Source organism: Miniopterus schreibersii, assembly GCF_964146895.1.
Source record: "Miniopterus schreibersii genome assembly, chromosome: 15".
NCBI lineage: Eukaryota > Metazoa > Chordata > Mammalia > Chiroptera > Miniopteridae > Miniopterus > Miniopterus schreibersii.
Genome location: NC_138115.1, coordinates 14,350,000 through 14,377,015, shown reverse-complemented (window position 1 = coordinate 14,377,015; position 27,016 = coordinate 14,350,000). Strand labels below are relative to the sequence as shown.

General features: G+C 37.5%; 1 protein-coding gene across 9 annotated transcripts in view; it reads left to right on the top strand.

Annotated features, from left to right (window-relative positions):
• CCDC66 (coiled-coil domain containing 66) overlaps positions 1-27,016 on the top strand; it is a 43,802-nt gene that overhangs the window by 12,364 nt on the left and 4,422 nt on the right. For 4 of the 9 annotated variants that reach the window (XR_014000362.1, XM_081159528.1, XM_081159526.1 and 1 more), the window contains 9 exons: positions 514-679; positions 847-950; positions 2,841-2,962; positions 3,634-3,735; positions 6,889-7,139; positions 7,357-7,441; positions 8,093-8,254; positions 12,724-12,868; positions 13,346-13,483. Coding sequence is in view for 8 of the 9 variants with exons in the window: in XM_081159528.1 (XP_081015654.1) it covers positions 514-679; positions 847-950; positions 2,841-2,962; positions 3,634-3,735; positions 6,889-7,139; positions 7,357-7,441; positions 8,093-8,254; positions 12,724-12,868; positions 13,346-13,483 (1,275 nt within the window). In the remaining variant the exon portion in view is untranslated. Of the gene's footprint in view, positions 1-513; positions 680-846; positions 951-2,803; positions 2,963-3,633; positions 3,736-6,888; positions 7,140-7,356; positions 7,442-8,092; positions 8,255-12,723; positions 12,869-13,345; positions 13,484-27,016 lie in introns of all 9 variants that reach the window. The other 5 variants (XM_081159530.1, XM_081159527.1, XM_081159531.1 and 2 more) reach the window with 2 other exon arrangements.

Genomic DNA, 27,016 nt, shown 5'->3' with positions numbered 1-27,016 from the left:
GAGCAATTAGAATAATTTTTGAGCCAAGCATATGAGCCCTGTATACAATATTTGGAATAGATATAGCTGGGGCATAGAGACAGTGGCTCATGGTAAAGTTTTTCACTGATTTCCCAGCTAAATGAGAAAAATTAGGACAAGATAGTGAGTTTTTCATAAAGCTATTTGCTTTTATTTTCAATAAAGTTGTGAATTGTGTTTTCATTTGTATTATTTGTAAAAGCGTTGTTGGTGGGAGTAAATGTAGGCTTATTTTTGTTGTTGTTGCTCATTATTTGATACAGGAATTTGTATGGCTATGGCCATACCTCTGGGCCATTTAACCTCTGGGGCTCAGTTTCCTTTTTGGACTAAAAGGGAGTCATAATACCCACTGCAAGGATTGCTGTGAGAAGTGATTAATTAGGCAATGTGTAAGGCATTGTTTTTTAAACTGTATAGCAGTATCCAAATAAGGTATTGTTATAGACGTAATTTTAGTGTTAATTTTAAAGCATGCATTTTACCTCCTAGGTCAGTACAGTCTACATTTAAACAGTATTCCTAATCAACCAAAGGATGAGAACATTATGGGACTACTCCATAAAGCTGAGGCTGTTTCATATGTCCAGGATGAAAATAAATCTGTTTTAAATAAAAATCAGGAGACATCTAAGCAGTCTGAGCAGAAAACTGCCACGTATGTAACACATATCTTGCGAATATGGTTTTTCTTTTCCTTGACTTTTTGTGAAATATTAACTCTGAAGACTAAGAGCTAGTTAAAAGTTTATTACTTAATATTTGTGGAGTATGTTGTATAGAAATGTATAATAAGGTTTCTATTATTTTTTGTGTTTGTCTCAGAGAGAATGTATGGAAACCAGCTGACATATTCAGTACTCTGGGGGAAAGAGAACGTGACAGAAGTTTGTTGGAAGCAAAAAAAGCCCAGTGGAGGAAAGAGCTTGGTAGGTAATTCTTAAATACTTTTTATTGTAGTTTGGTTGGCTTACGGAATATATATTAAGGATGAAATACATCTTTCAGTATAATGTTATTGAAAGTCTTGTTTTATAATATTTGCCATTTAGAGTAATTCTCTGTAAATGTGTAAGAAGATTGTGGTTTCAACACTCGCTTAGGTTGTAACTTTTTTTTGGCACTCTGTGGTGTGTACCAAAAGCCAGAGGTTAGCATTAATGTCACCAGTATCATTCCGGAGCTCCTGGATCTCAAAGATTCCTAAACTTTTCTCATTTCTTGAGAATCCATTATCATACTTTTCCATTACAGAAATCCTATGGGTGTAAAGATGGTTTTACCTAAAAATTATTTAGTTGTTTTTAAAAATATATTTGTATTGATTTCAGAGAGAGGAAGGGAGAGGGAGAGAGAAAAACATCAATGATGAGTGAGAGTCATTGATCGGCTGCCTCCTGCACGGCCCCTATCGGGATTGAGCCCTCAACCTGGGCATGTGCCCTGACCGGAAATCAAACTGTGATCTCTTGGATCATAGGTCATTGCTCAACTGCTGAGCCACACCAGCCGAGCAAGTTTACTTTTTTAAATAATTAAAATGTCCTAATGAAGAATTACTAATATGATATCAATTAGTATATTCCATACAAAAACAAGCTTATTGCTTTTTGTCAGCCTGTAGATACCATATTACAGAAAAAATTTTAATTTCTGTTAGGGTCTTAAAATATTGATGATAACTATGAAACTCCTGTTAATTCTTGGACTAGACTTGGAGTCCAGAGTTTCGAAAATACATGAAGTAACAGTTGTACTTTTTAGGAATAGCTGTACTAAGAGCATGAAGATGGGCTTCACCCTCCTGTGAGGCAGTCACGCTGGGGCAGGACATGAGATTTAGAAAAAGAGATAAAGCAGAACAAATAGGGAATGAATTGATATTGGAAGTGAAGGTAACAGAAGAATGAAGTAATTAAATGTATGGTAGCAGAGTCAGAAGATTTGGAGATCTGATATGTGTTTATAGCATAATTACAGCTTTAAAAGTATTTTCTTTCAATAAAATTTAGCTTATCAAAGTACAATACAAAACTTGTGAAGTAATACTGGGAAGTAACTGAAGCATTTTATGCTTTAATTATTATCTTAAAAACCACAGTTTACTTTCTTTTACTTGATACTGTTAGAAAAGGACATCTTTGCTAAAGCTATGCTTTCATTAATTTTGTTGGAATTTAAATTTTTATATCTGAAGTTTTAAGAACTATTGATTTGGGACCTTGTTTGTTTATATTGGTCTGTTAGACATAAGATTTTATATTTTTTACTTTTCCATAGTTATGAATAATAATGGATGGCATTTATTAAATATTTATTCTGTGCTAGGCCCTGTACTGAAATAGGCACTATTATCACTCTGTTCTTACAGAACAAACATGTTTAGAGAGGTGAACAGCAGTTTGCCCATAGTCACATAGCTGGAAAGTAGTTGAACTTGGATTTGACCCCCATGGTTCTCTGAATCCAGAGTTCTTTTAAGTCTCTTAGTAATAGTTGAATGAACATTACAGGAAAGTAGAACCTCAGAATAATTAGCATAATATAAAATATGTTGTTCTGAAAAAAATTTCTCTTTATTGATAATTGTAATAAAACAAACATTATACATTCATTTGTGCCATACTTAAATTTGGTTCTGATTAAATATTTTATTCCATATCCCTTAAAATTCTTCTGTGTCTTGTGAGTTAATTTCCTCCCTACAAAACAATTTTAATTTGTGTTGGAATCTGCACTCTTTAAGAAGGTCATGATTTGTTTACATGATTTTTTTTTACAGTTATTGTACATTTTTTTAAAAAGGACATTATTTACAGATGAACAGGTTGCTTTAAAGAAGAAAGAAAAAGAAGCTCCTAAAAAATGGAATAATACTTGGGAAAAATCTGAAAGTGATAAAATAGTATGGGAAAAACTTCAAATTTTTGACCAGTCTAAGGTAAGAGTATCAAAATCAAGCATTTATGGACTATAAAACATCTCAATTGCAGTTTTTTTAATGCTAAGCCATATTCATATCATACAGCTTATTTTTAAAGCACATTTATTTATATTTACTGAAGGTACACTTTATTTTTATTGTTTACACTATTAAAGATGTCCCCATTTTGCACCCCTTGCCTCTGGCCATCACCATACCACTATCTGTGTCCATGAGCTATGCATATATGTTCTTTGGCTAATCCCTTTGCCCCCTTTCATCCAGTTCCTCCCGACATACTTATTTAAAATAAATATTTATATTAAATATTTTAAAAAGCATATTTTTTTAAAAACTTACTTTTCACATGATATTTGAAAAGTGTTATTTTGAATTTAATTGTGATCTCTTCTAGTCTCTGTTTGCATTCTGTAAATTGTCTTGCTCTGTTAGTAAGTGAGGGTAGCAGCCCCAGGCACCATCTTTAGGCTTCTGTAAAAGAACTCTGCAATTTTTTGTGTAACTACAAAATTCTACCACTGACCAGGGGGTATCCACTATAAGGTTATGAAATCAAACATAGGTATGTACCAGGTGTCCCTCACGTATTGCTTTGGTAATCTTTAAATTTTGCCTGTGTTTTATATAAGACAAAGAAAATGTACCCTTGTTTTTCTAATTGTTTTTAGACTTCTGCCACTGTTTCCAGCATTCTGCCACAGTCTCCCAGTCAGGGAGCAGTGGTCCAAACTGAATGTCACTCACCATCTAGACCTAGTCAGATTTTAGAGGTAAGTCCTAAGTGTCATTCCTTTGAATATATATGCTTTTTAGTACTTGATCACTGTGTAACCTGTTTTCCTTGAAGGGGTGAATCTAAATATTCTTATTTTTCACTACCAGTTAATATTTACTGAGTACATGCGCTCCTTAAATTTAAAAAATGATTCCAAAGTGTTGAGTTCAGTTCAGGGCAGCTTCCCTGTTCTGTTATTTAAACTTTGGGACATTGAAGCACAGGCTAGGGGAGATGATTGGATAGAAAGCTGCTCTATTCATTTACTTCCCAGCCTACAAAAATGAATGAATGAATAAATGAATAAATAAAATAAAATGGCATCCTATAGCATAAGGGAAATGGTAAAGTTCATGCTAATAATTAAACTTTTTTTTGTACCGTGAAAAAAAATTTTTTTGAAATGTACTGTTTCTCTTTTAGACATATAATCCCTTCTTCCTAGTGGACATTTACATTTTAACAAATGTATTCTGAAAATAATACAGTAACCTAAATGGATGATTCTGGTGGTAGACATTTTCATTCAGCACTGTAGTTTTTTGTTTTTCTTCTTTTTTTAAAAAAAATATATTTTTATTGATTTCAGAGAGAGGAAAGGAGAGGGAGAGAAAGAGATAGAAACATCAATGATGAGAGAGTCATTGATCAGCTGCCTCCTGCACGCCCCTGACTGGGGATCGAGCCCTTAACCCGGGCATGTGCCCTGACCAGGAATCGAACCCCGATCGCCTGGATCCTAGGTCGACGCTCAACCACTGAGCCACACCCAGCCGGGCACACTGTAGATTTTTATTTATTTTTTAAAAAAATACGATTTTAAAATTGATTTTAGAGAGAGGAAGGGAGAGGGATAGAGAGCTGGAAACATCTATGAGAGAGAAACATCAGTTGGCTGCCTCCTGCATGCCCCGTGCTGGGGATTAAGCCAGCAACCTGAGCATGTGCCCTGACCAGGAGTCGAACCAGGGACCTCTTGGTTCATGGGTCAACACCCAACCACTGAGCCACACCAGTCAGGCAACACTGTAGATTTTTTATTTTATTTTTATTCATTTATTTTTTTAAATATATCTTTATTGATTTCAGAGGAAAGGAGAGGGAGAGAGAGAGGTAGAAACATCAATGATGAGAGAGAGGGTCGTCATTGATCGGCTGCTTCCTGCACACTCCCGACTGGGGATTGAGCCCGCAACCTGGATATGTGCCCTAACTGGGAATTGAACTGGCGACTTTCCAGTGCATGGGATGACACTCAACCAACTGAGCCACATCAGTGAGGGCTCAATGTATTTTTTCCTATTGAAACGTCATAGATTGTGATAGGGCTATAGTAGCAGAAATGGAAAAGAAGAAGGGTATCCTAGAAAGTGACATTATTATTTAGTAGAGAAAGTTGGTCTCTTATCTTCCTGGCTCTGAGTCCAAAGGCAATATTTTTTGTATTTTGAAGCCAAATGTAAAACAGTATTCATCTATTTTAAATTATCACTATAACTCCTTTCCAAATCTAAATGAGACTATTTTAGGATAGAATTTTGGAAATCCTATCATCGTTTTGGAGAAAGAATTTTCTATTTTTCATTAGAAAATTTCCTTTCCTTATACAGGGTGGGGCAAAAGTAAGTTTACAGTTCATATGGAAAATAATACAATAATTAATAATACAAGAATAACTCTGTACTCACAACTGTAGACCTACTTTCACTCTACCCTGTATTTATCTTATATCCTTTTAGTATATGTTATAAATATGATTCTGAAAATCAGCATATCTACTTAATTCTTGTATACTAGAGTTTTTTGTTTAAAATTATTTCTGCTCTTAGAAATAAATATCTTACTGTATTAAATCTGTAACTTTTGGCAAGATTTGTAGATGTAAAGTGGTTAGAAAAAGACAACTGTACTTTAAATGGTATTGATGACTTAATTAGGAAGCAGTACTGTCAGAGCACTCTTTCAGTGCTGTGAAACAAGAATAGCAGAGAAAATGGATTGAAGAGTTGAACAAACAAATAGAAGATGATAGGCAAAGAAAAATAGAAAAAAAAATTATATCTTCAAAGGTATCTTAAAAATTGTATGAATATAAAAGGAAAAAATAATTTCAAAATTAAAAAAAATTTTTTTCAATTACAGTTGACATTCAATATTACATTAGTTTCAGACATTTATATAACTCACAAAGTGATTCTTCCCCACTGTACTTTACATCCCTGTGACTATTTTGTAACTGTCAGTTTGTGCTTATTAATCCCTTTACCTTTTTCACCCAACCCCCCCTCCCATCTGGCAATGGTCAATTCTCTGTATCTGTGAGTCCATTTCTATTTTGTTTTTTAGATTCCACATATAAGTGAGTCTGACTTATTTTACTTAGCATAATCCTCTAGGTTCATCTACATTGTTGCAAATGATAAGATTTCATTTTTTTACGGCCGAGTAATATCCCATTGTAGATATGTACCACATCTTTATCCAGTTGTCTGTTGATGGACATTTAGGTTGTTTGCATGTCTTGCCTATTTTGTAAATAATGCAGCAATGAACATAGGGGTGCATGTGTCTTTTCAAATTAGTGGTTTGGATTTCATCGGATAAATACCCAGAAGTGGAATTGCAGGGTCATAAGGTAGTTCTGTTTTTAATTTTTTGAGTAACATCCATACTTTTCCATAGTTTCTGCACCAATTTACATTCCCACCAACAGTACACAAGGGTTCTCTTTTCCCCATATCCTGACTAACATTTGTTGTTTGTTGATTTATTGATGCTAGCTATTCTGACAGGTGTGAATTTCAAAGTTTTTAATCCTAAAGGTATTCTGAAACTATTTGACAAGACTAGAGAATACCAGTTATTCCACATTTACTCCTATGAACCTCTCATTGAATGCATTTAATAAGTGTGATTCTGTGTAGTTTCTTGTAACGTTTAGAAATTTCCCAATTCTTTGAATTTCTTTTATTCTCCAAGCTCGTTACATAAATGTATATATGGAATCAATACAGGATGCAGTTTTGTTCATTCTTATGATGCTTATTCTGCTGTATGGTGACTTAGAAATCATGTTTGATTGTCATTTAAAATTTTATATGTGAGAACAATTAGAAAATTCTTAGCAATTCGTATTTGTCATGATTAGGGTGAGGAACATGACAGATGGGCAGTGCATTTTGATTCATTAAGGAGCTGTCCTGGTTCTCAGTCTCAGCTGTCCTCTCGATCAACAAACAAACAACCAGAGTACTTCTGTGTCTCTCCGGACACTCAGGAGCTGGCTGATATCAGCAGTGTTTATACGCCTACAACTGGAAGCCAGATTGAACCTTTAGAAGAGGACCATATAGCAAAACCTATTAGAGGTGTGGCAATGCCAAACAGTCAAAAAACAAAGTAAGTTTATACTTTAGTATTTATTGATGTTTAAAAATGTCTGTGTGCTTTTTTAGGACTGTTATTATATTTATAGTGTATCTTAATTGATTTCAGGTTTGATATTTTTCTTTAAAGTAGAAATAATTAGTAGATATATCCCAAACAAAAATGATTTAGCATCTTGTTAAACACATATTTTGGTGGTTTTAAATAGCTCATGTATCTATCTTGCCAGCTTTCTCCGTTCTATGACTGCTCTCTTGGACCCAGCTCAGATTGAGGAACGAGAAAGGTGGCGACAAAAACAGTTAGAACATCAGGTATTGCATTGTAAAGTATTGTTCTTTGCCTTATTTATGGCCAGTAGATACCTAAGTAAATGGAAAGTAAAATTTCATTATAAACTTAGAACATCGTCCTTGCCAAATTGCTTGATGAATCTAATCCCTACTCCAACTGGCATTATATTAGGGTTATACTAATGCTGAGAATCAGACAGTATCATATAGTATAGCTACCCGCCTTCCAGAAGAGAAGATTTTTTAAAAAAAAAAATGTTTTTATTGATTTTAGAGAGAAGGAAGAGAGAGAGAGATAGAAACATCCACTGGAGAGAAACATTGATTGGCTGCTTTCTGTACACCCTCTACTGGGGATTGAGCCTGAAACCCGGGCATGTGCCCTGACCAGGAATCAAACTGGTGACCTCTTGGTACATGGGACAATGCTCAACCAACTGAGCCACAGTGGCCAGGCAGAAGAAGAGATTTTTAATATATAGACTGTATATGTGAAATGGCACTAAATCTTAAGTTAGCATTGGGTTTTTTTTTCATTAGTTCTCTTGAAATCTGTCAGGATGAGAATTACTATCTGTATACTGATAAACTTATTTTAGAAACACTAAAACAAATGCATCATGTTTTTTTTTTTAATTTGTGACTATGATTTATGTGATTGTTTATATCTAGAAAGCCATCACTGCCCAGGTAGAAGAGAAGCGTAGGAAGAAGCAGTTGCAAGAACAGCAAAGAAAGAAGGAAGAGCAAGAAGAGGAGCTTCGCTTAGCACGGGAACGAGAAAAGATGCAGAAACAGTATGAAGAAGACATACTTAAGCAAAAACAAAAGGAAGTAGGTATTTATATTCTAACTGTAGCATTTTAGAGTAAAAATGGATGTGTTCTTAAAGTAAAAATAACCAACAGTTAAACATTTTCATGTATTTTGATATTGTGAATCTCTATGTGGAAATACTAAAACTTTGCATAAAGAAGGTTATGAAAGTTAAGGAGGAATCTGGAAAAGGTTCTATTTCAAATGATTAGTTCGCAAATGCTATATTGCTTGGGTTTTTTTCTCTGATAAGAAGGAAGTCAAGATGAGTTATTACAGCACAAAACAAAAATTATCCATGTGCTTGATTTTGAAATGTTTCTAAGCAGTTATTAATATATTAATAAATGTTCCAGAAATGTTAAGAAAAATGATTGGCCATTCTGACTATATCCTCTTATATATAGGAGCATATATCTGTGGAGTGATTGGCTGGGACTGATAATACAGTTTGTTGCTATGTTAGAGGTTTCTTCTGTGCTAAATAAGGGTCTTTTAAAAAGTAGATATCCAAATAAGTAAATAAATAAATATGTAAAGAGTAGATATCTGGTTGGCTAGAAGAATCCTTATATTAAGTGGTACAGACAGTATAGGTATCAGTAATGTCAAGCTGAACTGACAAAGAGCAACTCATAATATTGACATCAGTTGCCAAAGATTCTTGAGGTTTACAAAGTAGAACATAGAGCACTTCCCTTAGAGTTGAGAGGTGGGGTTGAGAGCCTGCATTTTCTTGCCTTTTGCACTTGTAACCTTCACTCCAAATTAGCTGATGAAGGGACACATGGTCTCGGTTCTGATTCCACTATGTTGAATAGGCTAAGTCAACTACTTCTATGAAATAACTTATATACATGAAAAAAAATCAAAGTATCATTTGCTTGATTTGCAATAAATGGCCATAAACCTTGCATTTTACCTCTTTGTAATCTATTTTTAATCTTAATAGAATTCTGATGGAATTGACCATTCGTTTAGAAACTTTGAAAGCTTCATTAATATAAACTTGAATGTAAAAGAGTTTTTATATTTGTGGTCTAACAAAGCTGGAGAAAAAGATTAGACTTCTGGTCAAGATGTTGGAGTAGGTAAATACTGTGTTCCTTTCCTCCCACGATAACATCCAAATTACAAATAAGCAGAACAAGCAGAACAACCATCATTGATAACCACCTCAAGTCTAGCTGGACAGAAGTCCTATAACTAAGGATGTACAGAAGCAGCCAGGTGGAGACTGGTAGGAAGTACAGAGATGTAGAACTGGCTGCTTCCACAACCATGTGTGGTAGTTAAAAATTGGGAGGGATATCTTGGCTGCAGAGGTTCCCCTTGAGGAACGAGGAGTCCCATTCTCATGCCAGGCTCCCTTGCCCAGGGTTCCATTGCTGAGAAGTCCCCATAACTTAACCAGCAGAGATTGTGGTCTGAGATGGAGCAAGATGGAGGTCTGCTGGCATCCTGGGGCCCATGCCTACTTACTTGCTAACACTCACTTGCTCTGATCTCCATCACGGGGGCAGCAGCTTGAAAAGCGCCTGAGACATATGGGGTACAACTGAATTGTCTGGCTTCAGGACAAAGGCTTCAATGGCAGCTTTCTCCCCTACAGAAGTGCTGGCAGAAGCCATTGTTCCTTTGTTGTGCCCATCCCACACCCAGCCTACAAGGCTTAAGTGGATACCAGATCTGAATATCCATCCACCTGGCTAACAGCATTCACCCGGCCTGGTGATTCCCTGAGACCCTGCCTCACCCAACTTTTGGGCTCAACCAAGTTGCTTCCAGTGGCTTTTCCATATAAATGGCCTGTCTTAGCTCATGCTGCAGACCTTTCTAAAATCTCAATGGTTCACAAACTCCAGACAAGTAGCACTGGGCCTCAGTGTGTTCTGTATCTCTTGCTAGGCAGTCCCAAGCCTGGCACTAATGGTAGTATGCCTCAGTTCTCAGTTTAGCTTCTTCCCCACACCGCCAAGCCCAACACAAATGGCAGCCATATTCAGATCATTTTGCATCTTATACCAAGTTTCCTTGGTCAGGGCATAGGCAGTAGCTGACCTTGGCTGCACCAGAGCACCTCCCAGGAGGCTCCAGAACCAACACACCCAGTGGCCAGCTTCAGACCACACCAGAGCACCACCTAACCACTTCCAAAAATGGCACAGCCAAAGGGCAGACTGCAGGCACCAGAGCCCCCACTAAAGTCAACCCTCCATAGGGTCAGCCCCTGCACAACAGTTCCTCTGCTATAGACAAGGCCAGCCCTCACAACTAATCAGCCTGAGGGTTAGTCCCACCAATTGATGAGCTAACCAACGATAAAGGCTCAACTACACCAAGAGGGCACATAAAACCCACACAAGGGACATACCTCTAGCACCTGGTTCAGGTAATCAGGTAGATTGAGTCACAGACCCATAGGACACTTACTACACAAGGCCACTCTACCAAGACTGGGAGATGTAGCAGCTCTGAGTAATACATAGAAACAAACAGGTAAGCAAAATGAAGAGACTAAGAAACATGTCCCAGCCCAGCCATGGCTCAGCGGTTAAGCATTGATCTAGGATCCAGGAGATTGAGGTTCGATTCCTGGTCAGGGCACATGCCCAGGTTGTGGGCTCAATCCCCAGCCAGGGGCGTGCAGGAGGCAGCCGATCAATGATGACAACATCATTGATGTTTCTATTTCTCTCCCTCTCCCTTCCTTTCTCTCCCTCTCTCTTCCTCTCTCTGAAATCAATATACAGTTAAAAAAGAAAAAAGAAAACATGTCCCAAATGAAAGAACAGAACAAAACTCTAGAAAAAAGAACTAAACAAAATGGAGGCATGCAGTCTACCAGATGCAGAGTTCAAAACACTGGTTATAAGGATGCTCAGTGAAATTAAGGAAGAATAGGTGATGTCAGTGAAAACTTCAAGAAGGAGATAGGAAACATAAAAATGGAGATAGAAAATATAAAAAATAACCAGTCAGATGTAAAGAATGCACTGACTACCTACAAGAGACCCACTTCAGATAGAAAGACACAGACCGAAAGTAAAGGGATGTAAAAAGATATTTCATGCACTGGAAACAGCAAAAAATGCTAGGGTAGCAATACTTATATCAAACAAAATAGACCATAAAACAAAGGCTATACCAAGAGACAAAGGACCCAACAGTTCCACTTCTGGGTATTTATCTGAAGAAACCCCAAACACTAATTCAAAAAGAGATATGCATCCTTAAGTTCACTGCAGTATTATTTACAACAGCCAGGATATGAAAGTAAACTAAGTGTTCATTGATAGACGTGGTACATGTGTACAATGGAATATTACTAAAAAGGAGGTGGTACATGTATGCAATGGAATATTACTAAGCCATAAATAAAGAATGGAATCTTGTCATCTGCAACAACGTAGATAGATCCTAGAGGGAATTGTGCTAAATGAGTGAGTCAAAAGAAGACAAATACCATATGATTTCACTTACATATGGAATCTAAAAACCAAAATAAATGAACAACACATAAATAGACTTATACATACAGAGAACATTTTGATGGTTTGTCAGATGGAGGGGAGGGTTGATTGAAAATGGGGAAGGGAATAAGATGTGCAAATTACCAATTATAAAATGAGTCATGGGATGTAAAGTACAGCATAGGGAATAGAGTCAATAATATTGTAATAACTATGTATGGTGTCAGATGGGTACTAGACTTACTGGGATGATCACTTTGTAAGATATAAATGTCTAATCACTATGTTGTGCCCCTGAAACTAATATAATATTGTGTGTCAACTCTAATTGAAAAATACAAAAATTATTTAAAAAACTAAAATCCTGCCCAGCCGGGCGTGGCTCAGTGGTTGAGCGTTGACCTAGGATCCAGGCGATCAGGGTTCGAGTCCTGGTCAGGGCACATGCCCGGGTTGCAGGCCCGGTCCCCAGTTGGGGGTGTGCAGGAGGCTGCAGATCAATGACTCTCTCATCATTGATCTATCATTCTCTCTCTCTCTCTCCTTTCCTCTCTCTGAAATCAATAAAGATGTATTTAAAAAAAAAAAAAAAAAAAAAATTAAAATCCTGTAAATCAACAGCAAAAGGACAGAAACCCAACAAAAGAATGAGCAAAAAGACTGGAACAGGTACTATACAACTTTACAAAAGAACAACAGCCAGTGAGTATTTAAAAAGCAGTTCAATCTCATTAGTTATCAGTGAAATGTAAATTAGAACCACAATGAAATGCCATTTTATATCCACTAGAGTGGCTAAAATTAAAAAGACTGACACTGCTTTAAAAAAAAAAAAGATACTAAAAATGTAAGCTTCCAAAGAGAAAAAATTTGCCCTGTTGACTCTTCTACTCCCAGTATTTTGAATACAGCCTGGCACTTAGTAGGAGCTTAGAAATACCTACTAAGAGAATAGTCAAGTTTGTATGTGTTTGATAATTTATTTAATAAATTTTTGCACTTTAACATTGATAGGAAATTATAACTCTCAAGACAAATGAACTGTTCCAAACGATGCAGAGAGCACAGGAGCTGGCACAGAGACTAAAACAAGAAAAGAGAATCCGAGAATTGGCTCAAAAGGGACATGACACTTCTAGATTGATTAAAAATCTTGGTGGTAAGCACTTAACTAGAATTTAATTTATAATATTTTGTTTGAAGTTGATTTTGAAATAATTGACTATTTTTAATACCTTTAACACACCTATTAACTAAATATTTTTAAAGGAATTTAAAGGAATTATATATAATATACCTTTATAACATGGATTTTTTGGGAAATGTCTTAAGAGTACAACTAAGGAATGTTACGCTTTTCAGTACCGTTTCACATATATTTTCTTGTTTATATCACAGTAGGTAAAATGAATATTCTGTACCCATTTTTATGGAGACATCTATTAAGTGGTCTCCCTATATTCAGTAAGGGATAAGAATACAGATAACTTTTTGTAAGAAACGTTAGGCTAGCCCTTCTAAATTATTTTGCATTTTTAATATTGATTAAACAGTCTTGTGCATATTTAGTTGTTGCTACTCATAATTTAATACTCCTGAACTATCATTTTATCAGATAATTTATTTCTCTTGCCAGTTGATACTATACAAGTGGAGTTTAGTGAATCTACTAACAACATTTCAAACTCAAGACATGGCTTGGATGAAGTTAGTAAAATGAACACCTGTATCAATTCTATGAACTCTCCTAAGAAGGATACTGGTGTGCAAACAGGTATTTGTTTAGAAATTGTTATTTGGTTTAAAATTTACTTAAAATTAAAGTCACAATTGGAATTAAGTTCAATTAATTTAAAGTTTTAAAATTTAAGGAATTCAAGGTTTTCAGTAAGTTAAAAAGTAAAGGGAGAGAGTCAACAAAATGGCGGCGTAGGTAACTGCTGTACCTGCCACCTCCTACAACTACATCAGAATTACAACTAAAATACAGAGCAACCATCACTCAGAACCTCCTGAAATCTAGCTGAACAGAAGCCCTACAACGAGGGATCTGAAGAAGCATCGAGACTGGTAGGAGGGGCGGAGACGTGGGCTGATCTGGGCTAATCTCGGAGATTCGCCTGAGAGCCTACACCTGGTGCCATGGTTTAAACCCGGGAGGGACATCTCGGTGGTGGAGGTTTCCCGGAGGAGCGAGGGGTCCCAGCCCCACAATAGGCTCCCAGCCCAGGGTTCCAGGGCCGGGAAGAGAAGTCCCCACAACTTCAGGCTGTAAAAACCAGCAGAAATTGAGGCTGAGGGACTTGGAGGCTGCGGGAATCCCAGGCAGCTCCTCTTAAAGGGCCCGCGCACGGACTCAGATGTGCTCCCTCTGAGCTCCAGTGCTGGGCAGCAGCTTGAAAGGAACCTGGGACATTCGGGGAGGAACTGACTTGCCTGAGATTGGGGTGAGAGGTGGAGGGGCAGCTTTCTCCCAGAGAGAAGAGCTGGTAGAGGCCATTGCTCCTTTGGCGAGCCCTCCCCCCACAGAGCATGCAGGCAGGATATTAGTAAGACTATTAAGAAAACAAGTGAGACAATTGATGACATAATAAAGTACCAATCAGAAATGAAGCCTACACAAACTGAAATGAATAATTTACATGGAATCACCAGTAAAGTAGAGGACGCTGAGAATCAAATCAGCAATTTGGAACATGAGGAAGCAAAAAACACCCAACCAGAAGAGCAAAAAGAAAAGAGTCCAGAAATATGAAGATAATGTAAGGAGTCTCTGGAACAACTTCAAGAGGCCCAACATTTGTATTACTGGGATGCCAGGTGGAGAAGAAAGAGAGCAAGAAATTGAAAACCTATTTGAAAAAAATGATGACAGAAAACTTCCCCTACCTGGGGAAAGAAATAGACTTACAAGTCCAGGAAACAGAGGGTCCCAAACAAGAGAAACCCAAAGAGGCCCACAGCAAGACACATCTTAATTAAAATGCCAATTTACATTCCCACCAACAGTGAACAAGGGTTCTCTTTTTTCCACATCCTTTTCAACACTTATTTCTTGTCTTTTTGATAATAGATATTCTAAGAGGTTTGTGGTGATATCTCATTGTGGTGTTTATTTGCACTTCCCTGATGATTAGTGATGTTAAACATCTTTTTATGTACCTATTTGCTATCTGTATGTCATCTTTGGAAAATTGTCTGTTTGAATTTTCTGCCCATTTTTTCATCGGATTCTTTGTGGATTTTTTTTCGCCATGTGTTGTATGAAGTCTTTACATATTTTGGATATTAACCCTTATCACATATGATTTGCAAATATTCCACTCAGTAGGATGCCTTTTCATTTTCTTGATGGTTTTCTTTGCTGTGCAGAAACTTTCTAGTTTGATGAAATCCCACTTGTTTACTTTACTTTTGTTGCTTTTGCTTTTGGTATTAGATCCAAAAAATGATCACCACAACTGATGTCAAGGAGTGTACTACCTATGCTGTAGGAGTTTTATGTTTCTAGGTCTTAATAATCGAGCCTTTAATCCAGAGTTAATTTTTGTGTATAAAATATTGGTCCAATTTCATTCTTTCGCATTTGGCTCTCTGGTTTTTCAGCACCAATTATTGAAGAAACTGTATAATCTTGGTTCCTTTGTTATAAATCAATTGACCATATATGTGTGGGTTTATTTGTGGGCTCTCTTATTCTGTTTTATTGATCTGTGTTTTTGTTTTTATGTTATTACAATATTGTTTGATTGTGATTGCTTTGAAGTATAGGTTGAAATCAGGGAGTGTGTTGCCTCCAGCTTTGTTATTCTTTCTCAAGATTGCCTTGGCTTTTTAGGGTCTTTTGTGGCTCCATACAAATTTTAGGATTATTTCTTCTATTTCTGTGAAAAATGCCACTGGGATTTTTATTTATTTATTTAAATATATCTTTATTGATTTCCGAGAGAGGAAGAGAGAGGGAGAGAGAGAGAGAGAAACATCAATGATGAAAGGGAGTCGTTGATTGACTGCCTCCTGCACGCCCCCAACTGGGGATTGAGACTGCAACCTGGGCATGTGCCCTGACAGGGAATTGAACCATGATCGCATGGATCCTAGGTGGATGCTCAACCGCTGAGCCATGCCCATCCGGGTACCACTGGGATTTTAATAGGAATTTCATTGAATCTGTGGTTTTCTGGGTAGTGTGGATATTTTAACACCATTAATTCTTTCAATCTGTGAACATGAAGTAGTTTTTCATTCATTTGTGTCTTCTTGAACTTTCATTAATGTCTTACAGATTTCAGTGTACAGGTCTTTCATCTCCTTGGTTAAATTTATTCCTAAATATTCTTTTTGGTGCATTTGTAAATGGGATTATTTTCTTCTCCTTCTGATAGTTTCTTATTGGTGTCTAGAACTGCAACAGTTTTGTATATTAACTTTGTATCCTGCAACTTCACTAAATTTGTTTGTTCTAAGAAGTCTTAGTGACAGTTTCACTTTTTCCTTGCTAATTTGGATGCTTTTTATTTCTTTTTCTTGCCTAATTGCTCTGGCTAGGACTTCCATTACTGTTTTGAATAAAAGCGGTGAGAGTGGGCATCCTTTGTCTTGTTCCTAAAGCTTTCAACTTTTCACCTTTGAGTATGTTAGCTGTGGGCTTGTCGTATGTGGCCTTTATTATGTTGAGGTTTGTTTCCTCTATACCCCCTGTTTGGGAGTTTTTATCATAAATTAAATGGGTGTTTCAGTTTTGTCAAATGATTTTCTGCATCTATTGAGATGATCATATGATCTGTATTCTTTATTAATGTGGTGTCTCTCATTGATTGATTTGTGTGTATTGAACCATCCTTTCATCCCTGAAATAAATCCAACTTGCTCATGGTGTGTAATCTTTTTTAACATATTGTTCAATTCATTGTGTTAATATTTTGTTGTGGATTCTTACATGTGTGTTCATCAGGGATATTGAGTTGTGATTTTACTTTCTTGTGGCATACTCATCTAGGTTTGGTATCAGTGTAATGCTGGTCTCATAAAATTAGTATAGAAGCATTCCCTTCTCTTCTAATTTTTTTGTAAAAGGATTGGTAATAATTCTTTCAATGTTTGGTAGAATTTACTAGTGAAGCCATCTGGTTCTAGACTTTTGTTTGTTGGGAGGCTTTTAATTACTCATTCTCCTTACTGATAATAGGTCTGCATTTGAGTCCTTTCTCTTTTTTCCTTGGTGAATCTAGCTGAAGGTTGGTCAGTCAATTTTGTTTATCTTTTCAAAGAACCGGCTCTTAGTTTCATTGATCTTTCCTGTTGTTTTTTAAGTCTCTATTTTGTTTATTTCCACTGCTTTTTTTATTTCTTAACTTCTACTAACTTTGGTTTTTATTTATTCTCCTTTTTCTAGCTCCTTGAGGTGTACTTAGGTTATTTGAGATTTTTCTTGTTTCTTGATGTAGGCATTTATTGTGATGAACTTTTCTCTTGGAACTGCTGTCACTGCATCTGATAAGTTTCAGTATGTTGTATTTCCATTTTAATTTGTCTTAGGGTATTTTTTGAAATTCTTTTGATTTCTTCTTTGACCCATTGGTTATTGAGTAGCATATCCACATATTTGTGAATTTTTTAGTTTTCTTGTAATTTTTTTTTTTATAATATATTTTATTTCAGAGTGGGGAGAGAGAGAGAAACATCAATGATGAGAGAGTCATTGATCTGCTGCCTCCTGCATGCCCCCTACTGGGGATCAAGCCTGCACCCTGGGCATGTGCCCTAACGAGGAATCGAACCATGATCTCCTGTATGATAGGTCAGTGCTCAACCACTGAACCATGCTCTCCGTGCTTCTTGTAATTTATTTTTAGTTACATACCATTGTGGTTGGAAAGTGTTTGGTATGATTTCAGTCTTCATAAATTTATTAAGATTTGTTTTATGGCCTTACACACGATGTATCCTGGATAATGTTCTGTGTGCACTTGAGAAAAATGTGCATTCTGTTGCTTTTGGATGGAATGTTTTGTATATATCTAAATTATATCTGGTCTAACATTTCATTTAAGGTCAATGTTTTCTTATTGATTTTCTGATGTAAATGGGATATTAACATCTATTATTATATTGCTATTTCTTTGTCTATTAATACTTGCTTTATATATTTAGGCATTCCTATGTTGGGTGCATAAATATTTACACATGTTATATCCTCTTATTGGATTGACCTCTTTATCATTATATAATGCCCTTCTTTAACATCCCTTCACTTTTAGTTTGTGTGTGTCCTTACATCTGAAGTGAGTCTCTTATAGCCCTCCCTTATGCACAGATTCACTTTATGTGGTTTCAGTTAACTTCAATTGACTGGTTCAAAAATTTTAAAGGGAAAATTCCGGAAAGAAACAAATTTTAAGTCACATGCCATTCCGAGTGGTGTGATGAAATCTTGTGCTGTCCCACCTAGGACACGAATCATTCTTTTGTCCAGAAAATCCACTCTGTATGTGCTACCTTCCCATCAGTCACTTTGTTATCAGATCAACTGTCATAGCAACACAGTGCTTGTGCTCAGGTAATCCTCATTTTACTTAATAATGGCCACAAAACACAAGAATAGTGATGCTCACAGTTGGGATGTGTCATAGAGAAGCCATAAAGTGCATGTATGTATAGGAAAAAACATACATAGGGTTCAGTACTATCTGTGGTTTCAGTTATCCACTGGGGATCTTGGAACATATCCCTCACAGGTAATGGAGGACTACTGTAGATGGGTCTTAATCTTTATATCCATTTAGCCACTCTATGTATTTTGCTTAGCGAATTTAGTCTGTTTATTTTAAACTGTTGGTAGGTATGTACTTACTGCCATTTTATTAATTGTTTTCTGGCTGTTTTGTAGTTTATCTCATTCCTTTCTTCTCTTACTCTCTTCCTTTGTGTTTTTATGTTTTCTTTAGCGGTGTACTTAGAATCTTTTTCTCTTTTGTGTTTTTGCTTTGTGGTTACCATGAGACCTATATATAACAACTGATATTTATTGATTTTTTTTTTTTGAAAGAGAAAGAAAGGGAGAGGGAAAGAAACAGAGAAACATTGATGTGAGAATGAAACATTGATTGGCTGTCTCCCACATGCCCCCTACGAGGGATTGACGGCACAGTCTGGGCATGTGCCCTGACTGGAAATCAAACCAGCAACCCTTTGGTGCACAGGACGTTGCCCAACCAACTGAGCCACACCAGGCAGGGCAACAACTGATATTTATAACTGTTGATTTTAAGTTGGTAACAACTTGAGTTTGAATGGATTCTAAAGTGCTTCATTTTTACTCTCTGGCCCCCACATTTTATGTTTATTTTTAAATAAAATTTTATTCTGAAATACAAAGTTCTTTTTGATTAAAGTATAGTTGACATACTCTATTATATTAGTTTCAGTTGTACAACATAGTGATTTATTTACCTGCCTTACAAAGTGATCATCATGAGAAATCTAATAAGTATCTATCACCATATAAAGTCATTACGTGATTATTGCCTGTATTCCCTATGCTGTATGTTACGTCCCTGTAACTTTTTTTAGTATGTTTTTATTGATTTGAGAGAAAAACATCGATGAATTGCCTCCCACACACACCTTGACTGGGAATCCAACTGGCTACCTTTCATTGCATGGGAATACACTCAACTAGCTGAGCCACATCAGCCAGGACCATCCCTGTGACTTATTTTATAACTATAAGTTTTACCTCTAATCCCCTTCACCTTTATGCCCATCCCCCATTACCCAACCATCTGGCAACTGTCAATTTGTACTCCATGTGAGTCTGTTTTGTTTTGTTTGTTCATGTGTTTAGTGTTTTAGATTCCACTTATCAGTGAAATTATACCATATTTGTTTTTCTCTAACTTATTTTATTTAGCATAATGCCCTCTATGCCCATCCATGTTGTCACAGGTGTCAAGATTTCATTCTTTTCTATGGCTGAGTAATATTACATTGTATATAAATACTGCATCTTTTTTATTCCTTTATCTGTGCATGGACACCTAGTCTCTTTCATATCATTGCTATTGTAAATAATGCTGCAGGGAACATAGGGGTACGTATATCTTTTCAAATTAGTGTTTTTGTTTTCTTCAGGTAAATGCCCAAAACTGAATTGCTGAATTATAGTAGTTCTACTTTTAATTTTTTGTGGAACCTCTATACTGTTTGTTTTCCATAGTGGCTGTGCCAGTTTACAGTCCCATCACCAGTGCCCAAGGGTTCCCTTTCCTCCACATCCTCACCAACACTGTTGTTTCTTGTCTTTGATAACAGCCATTCTGACAGGTGTGAGATGATGTTTCATTGTCATTTTTACTTGCATTTCCCTGATGGTTAGTGATGTTGAGCATCTTTTGTGTTTTGCCATCTGTATTTTTTCAGTGGGGAGATGTGTCTTCAGGTTTTCTGTCCATCTTTTAATTGGATTATTTGTTTTTTTTATTGAGTTTTATAAGTTCTTTATATATTTTGGTATCAAATCCTTGTCAGTAGGTTGCCTTTCTGTTCTGTTGGTGGTTTCCTTCACTGTGCAATGTGATCCCATTTGCTAATTTTTACTTTGTTGCCCTTGCCCAAGGAGATATGTCAGAAAAAAAATATTGCCATGAGAAATGTCACATAGTTTATTGCCTCTGTTTTCTTCTAGGAGTTTTATGGTTTCAGGTCTGATATTTATTTCTGAGCACTTTATTCTGTTCCATTGTCCTATGTGTCTGCTTTTGTACCAGTACCATACTATTTTGATTACTGTGTAGCTTTGTAGTATAGTTTGAAATCAGGGAGACTGAGGTTCCAACTTCAGTTTCATTTACCTCTGCTTTGGTCTTTATTCCTTCTAATTAATTTTGGGCTTTGTTTATTTTTCTACTTCTTTTAGGCGTAAGTGTAGATTATTTGAAATTTCTTTGGTTCTTGAGGTAGGCCTGTATTATTATAACTTCCCCCCTTAGAATAACTTTTGCTGTGTCCCATATGTTTTGTATTGTTTCCATTTTCATTTGTCTCGGTATTTTTTTTCATTTCCTCTTTGATTTCTTCATTGACTCATTGATTGCTTGGTAGCATGTTGTTCAGCCTCCACGTGTATTCTTTCCAGTTTCCCTCTTATAATTATTTTCTAGTTTCACACCATGTGGTTCCAAAAGATGCCTGCCATAATTTTAATCTGAAACTTAATGACTTATTTTGTGGCTTAACATGTGACCTATTCTGGAAAATGTTTGTGTGCACTTAAAAATAATGTGCAGTCTACTGTTTGGAGATGGCATGTTCTGTGCATATCTACTAAGTCTATCTAGTCTGATGTGTCACTTGTCACTTAAGGCCAATATTTCCTTGTTGATTTTGTGTGGATTATCTCTCCATTTACTTAAGTGGGGTATTTAAGTCCCCTGCTATTATTGTATTAATGTCAGTCGCTCCCTTTATGTCTGTTAATATTTGCTGTGTTTTGCTGGTCCTAAGTTGGTTGCACAGATGTTTACAAGTGTTATATTCTCTTGTTAGATGGATCCCTTTATTATGATGTCATACCATTCTGCCACCATATGTCTTTTGAATGGAGCAGTTAGTCCATTTACACTTAAAGTAATTATTGCTAGGTATGTACTTACTGTCATTTTAATTGTTTTCATACCAACTTTATAAGTGGTTGGTCTACTACCGTTACTATATGTTTGCTTTTACTAGGGAGATCTGTTTTTTTTTTGTTTTTTTTTTAACATTTTCTTATTTCTAGTTTTGGTCTTTTCTCTTCCACTTAAAGAATTCCCTTTAACATTTCTTATAATGTCAGTTTAGTGGCAATGTACTCCTTTAACTTTTGCTTTTCTGGGGAACTCTTTATCTCTCCTTTAATTCTGAATGATTACCTTGTCAACCAGAGTGTTCTTGGTTGTAGATTTTTTCCCTTTCATCACACTGAATATATTGTGTTCCTCCCTTCTGGCCTGCAAAGTTTCTGTTGAAAAATCAGCTCAGTCTTATGGGCATTTCCTTGTATGTAACAAGTTGTTTTCTCTTGCTATTTTAAAGATTTTTCTCCTAGTCTTTAACTTCTGACATTTTAATTATAATGTATCTTGGTGTGGTCTATTTGGGTTCATCTTATTTGGAACTCTCTGGGCTTTTCGGATCTGGAGTCAGTTTCTTTCCCCAGGTTAGGGACATATTCAGCCATTATTTCTTTAAATAATAATTCTGCCTTTTTTTCCTTCTGCTCTGGGCCCCTTATAATGTGTTGGTCTGCTTGATGTCTTCCATAAGTCTCTTAAGCTATCTTCACCTTTTTTTGTGTGTTCTTTTTTCTTTTTCCTGCTCTGATTGATTGAGTTCCTCTGCCCTGTCTTCAGGTTCACTGATCCTTCCTTCTGATTCTTATAGTCTGCTCTTGAACCCATCTAGTATATTTTTTACTTCAGTTATTGCATTTTTCAGTTCTGTGACTTCTGTTTAGTACTTTCTTATATTTCCTCTTCATGGAACTTCTCATTATGTTCACCCATTCTTCTTCTCAGTTTGGAGTATCTTTATGACCAGTACTTTGAACTGTTTATCAGGTAAACTGCTTATTTCCAGTTCATTAAGGCTCTTTTCCTTTATCTTGTTCTTTCCTTTGGAACATATTCCTCTATTTCCTCATTTTGCTGGACTTTGTGTTAGTTTTTGTGCATTAAATTTAACAGCCACTTCTCTGAGTATTGGTGTAGCCTTAGGACATGAACCTTATCATTCAACCCTACCCTTGCTCTTGGTTCTCTCTCAAACCTGTGTGATTGTACAAGCAGCCTACTTTATTTTTAATAACTCCCAGTCGTTGAGAGTATGCAAAAACATGTCATTGTCCCAGAATGGAAGTTCTCAGTCAGCACCTAGATTCAGGCTGATTGGAAATCAGACCCCCTAAAGCAACAGCTTGTACAGTATGCAGATATATACAGTGCTATTTGACCAGAAGCATTAGCCTTATTGGCCATAAGAGCTCGGTAATCTGTACGTGTCCCGTGCATTGTCATTGCAAAAATCGGCTCCAGATGAGTGTATAAGGCCCTCTGGTGGAAAAGACTGAGCAGCAGAAGAAAGCAGTCATCATCTCTGCTGAGGGTGATTCCAAAGCCATCAAGCTGATCGCCAACTCACTTCATACTACTGGCGATGGCCTCACTGGGCTGCACAAGCTGGAAGCCACAGCAGACATCGTGTACCGGGTCTCTCACTCTCGGAACACTGCCTACCTGCTGGCCAGGCAGATGGTGCTATTCCAGCTAACCCAGGGAGGCCTGCCCTTCCTGCACCTCCTTGGGCCATGTGGACCACAACCCTGAGGATTCTTAGCATTGCCTGACTTCTTCCCCCACCCCAGAATCACTGAAATTTCATGACTGACGTAAGGTGAAGGAAATAAAAGTGAAATCACTACAGATCTCTAAAAAAAGAAAGCCAACTAGTTCTAGCAAGGCAGAGGAAGAACATGAAGATTGCATATAATGGCTTGTGTTTGCAAATTAGAAGCCTGCCAAACCTGGACAAGCAAATAGGAATCTTAGAAAATCTGGTGGTATGTTTTAGTCTGCTGTGCATGCAGTTCCCTGGGGGTGGTAGCCTGCCAAGAACGGTCTCTCCAATTGTTACAGGACCCAGGAATGCAAGCCCTCATGGCCTCCAGAGCCGGGACATAAAGGGGCATTCTCCTGGCAGCAGTCACAAAAAGTGGGACCCCAGATGCGTGTTACAGTTTACCTCCAGGAGATACTGGTGCTCTGGAATGGGTCACAGAGAGTATGAAGATGTCACATGTCAGCTGGAACGAGGCAGAGGGGGTGCTCAATTTTGGCACGTGCCTGGTGTGGTGGGGACCCATCTAGTTAAAGTCACCTGCTAGCCACAGTCCTCTGGAGGGTATCCCAGAAGGCCCCTAGATGTGTGTTGTTAGGTGCCTGCCTCTCTGGCCAATGTTTGAATAAAAGTTAACGATCCTCTTTCACATAGAGTCTGGACACATTTGGCTGCCTATGCATTGGGCCCTGGGGCAAGTGAATTCATGTGTGAGCCCTTGTGGTTTCATGTTTGCAAGTCCTGTTGATTTTCAAAGCTAGATGTTTTGGGTGTTCATCTCTCAAGTGCAGGTTTTAAAAGTATGATGTGGGGTTCAAACCCTTTGCTCCTCAGGGAACTCAAAGCTCTGTGTTTTGAGTTCCCTCCTGACTGGTGGATTGCCATGCTGGAGGTAGGGTTTTGGCTTGATTGTGTCTCAGCCTCTCCTAGTGGCCTCAGTGTGGTCTTTCTCACTTGCCTGATGTGTAGGAGTCAGTGGGCCAGTTTTTAGGGTTTTTCCGAAGGAAATTGTCCATATGTAGCTGTAGACTCAGTGTGTCCATGAGAGGAAGTGAGTTTAGGATCTTACTAGGTCACCATCTTGAACTGGAAAGCTTCAATTAAAAAAAAATAAAAAAATATATCTTTATTCAGAGGGAGAGGGAGAGAGAGAAACATCAATGATGAGAGAGTTGTCATTGATCGGCTGCCTCCTGCACGCCCTGACTGGGGATTGAGCCTGCAACCCGGGCATGTGCCCTGACCGAGAATTGAACCGTGATCTCCTGGATCCTAGGTTGATGCTCAACCTCTGAGCCAAGCACTACCAGGCAAGCTTCACTTTTTAAATTCATTACCAATGCAGCTTCCTATCAGTATTTGTGGTTTTGGGGATCTCGTCTTTTCTTAAAAAGTACTAAAATCAATTTGACTGGTCGTAAGTTAGGAAATTATATTCCTTTAGAAATATCAAAAAGCCACTCTGGAGTTGCGTAATATAGAATCCAAACCCCAAAATGTCTCAAAGACGTCTATGCCCTAAAATAGCACTATTTTCTGTCAGTTAATTTTAGACCTACCTTTAAAACACCACCAAATTAAAGGAACTTTAAAAAGGAAAGTAGGGTAAAGCAGTTTGCCAGTGCAGCCTGCTCATTTGAAATTATTCTGCTTTGAGCTCGTTTTTATTGTTTTTTAATCCTCAACCTGAGTATATGTTCATTGATTTTAGACAGGGAAGGAGGAAGGGGGGCAAGGGGGAGAGAGAGAAACTTCGACGTGAGAGAGAAACATCGATCGGTTGCCTCCCATATGTGCCCTGACCAGAAATTGAACCCACCACCTTTTGGGTGAACAGACGATGCTCCAACCAACTGAGCTACCTCACTGGGGCAGCTCTTGGTGTTTTTTGATAGTTGGCTCCTAAACGTGAAGAATCTGGTTTAGTCCCTTCCCCATGTTCACATAAATTCTCACCAGTTAAAGCAAAGTGAAACTAGGTCGTTAAGACTGTAAAGTTGTGTATGTAACACTGAGCAGCTCTAAGTAAGAATTTAATCAGTTGGGGTCCCAAAACTGAGTAATTTAAGATGGTTGATTTAGAAAGGGACCCTTACTAAAGGGACAGAGTCAGCCTGAGATGAAGTCACAGGGAATGTGCCAATGGAATAAATATTTTGACCTCAGTCTTTTCCCTCCCTTTTATCTGCCTGTGAACCCTCTTGACAGAAGCAGAAGCCAGAGGACCCAGGAACCTGTTGATATGGTTCATACCAGTCAACCTGCCAGGGCAGAGGGCAGGATAGAGAAAGGTGTGTCGAGTGCAACTAGAGTGGAAAAAGATACCCGTTATGAGAAGGATGCAGGCTGGGCAGCCTCGCTAGGGATGAGTCCTGGGGCAGCTCTAGCTTGGAATAACACACCTAATAAGTATCCAAGATAACACAGCAGTAATGAGGCTGGGTTTTTTTTAATTTTTGATTTTGGGGGGGGGGAGGGAAAGGAAGAGAAACAAACATCGATGTGAGAAACATTGATCGATTGCCTCAGGCATGCACCCCTACTGGGAATGGAGCCCGAAACTCAGGCATGTGCCCTGACCAGGAATAAAACCAGCGACCTTCCAGTGCACAGGATGATGCTCAACCAACTGAGCCACACTGGCCAGGGCTGTTCGTTGTTTCTTTTAATGTGCAGCCCAGACTTCCTCCTTTCGTTAGTTGTAAATTTAAAATTTTAACCACAAGTGAAAGTCTTTGCAAGCCATTGTTCAGCTGGTTACACAGCTGTGCTAGCTGAGCACATCACTGAACATTATATATGTAGTAAGGAAATTTCGGGTATCTTTTTTCTTGAGTGGTGAAACTTTTCCTGTTTTTTAGAATGGAGAAAAGTGAAAGGCAGTATGTGATTCATCAGGGGTGATCTGCAGGCAAACCTTAATGGTTATGTCAGCTATGAGAAAAAAACGTGAAATGCAGCCTGACTTTATATCAGCAGCAACATTTCCCTGAAATTTTGGGTCCAAAAGAGGAGATATAAAAGACATTTCCCAGTGCCTCTGGAATGAAAACAACTAAAGGACATTTATCAGATCCTTTTTATATTTATGTACTTTGTTAATTTCAAACAGAAAACTTCACATCTGACAGATTTTTTACATTGCTTATGACGAAAAGTTTGTCATTTACCATTGATAGGAAAAATGTAAATTAGACTTTCTTACAAGTAAACTTATATACACAAAATGGTTATTACATATGGTGCTTATATATTCAAGTGAAAGCCAAGACAATCCTGTGGGAAGTTTTGTTTAAAAAATGGCCTATATTATTTGATGCTACGAATGAATCATCTGAAGTTCTGATATGTACTACATGGCATGGGCGACCCACTTGTGTGAGGGATCTAGCTCACACAATTTCAGATGGTGAACAATTTCAGAGGTGAAAGAAAGTAAAGTGGAGGTTGCTGGGGTCGGCATAGTGTGGAATGGGGGATGCTGCTTAGTGGGTGCGTGGTTTCTGAATGGGTCGAGAATTGCGTGGCGTTCTGCTTGAGGCCACTGAGCTGCACACAAGTGGTTTCAGGGAGGGTTTAGAGAAACTAGAGCCCTGTGCACTACAGGCGGGAATGTAAGTGGTGCAGCCACTACAGAAAACAGTGGTCACCATGTGCTCTAGGAATTCTCCTGGGCATATACTTTAAAGAACTGGAAGGATCCTGAACCGGTATTTGGACATCCATGTTTATAGCATTAACAAAGCCCAAAGATGAAGCAATCCATGTGTCCCCTGACAGATGGATGAACAGATGTGGTGTATACATACAATGGTGTATTAGTGAGCCTTAAAAAGGGAAGAAATTCTGATACATTCTACAACACGAATGAACTTTGAGGACATTATGCTAAGTGAAAATAGCCAGTCACAAAAAGACAAATAATGTGTGACTA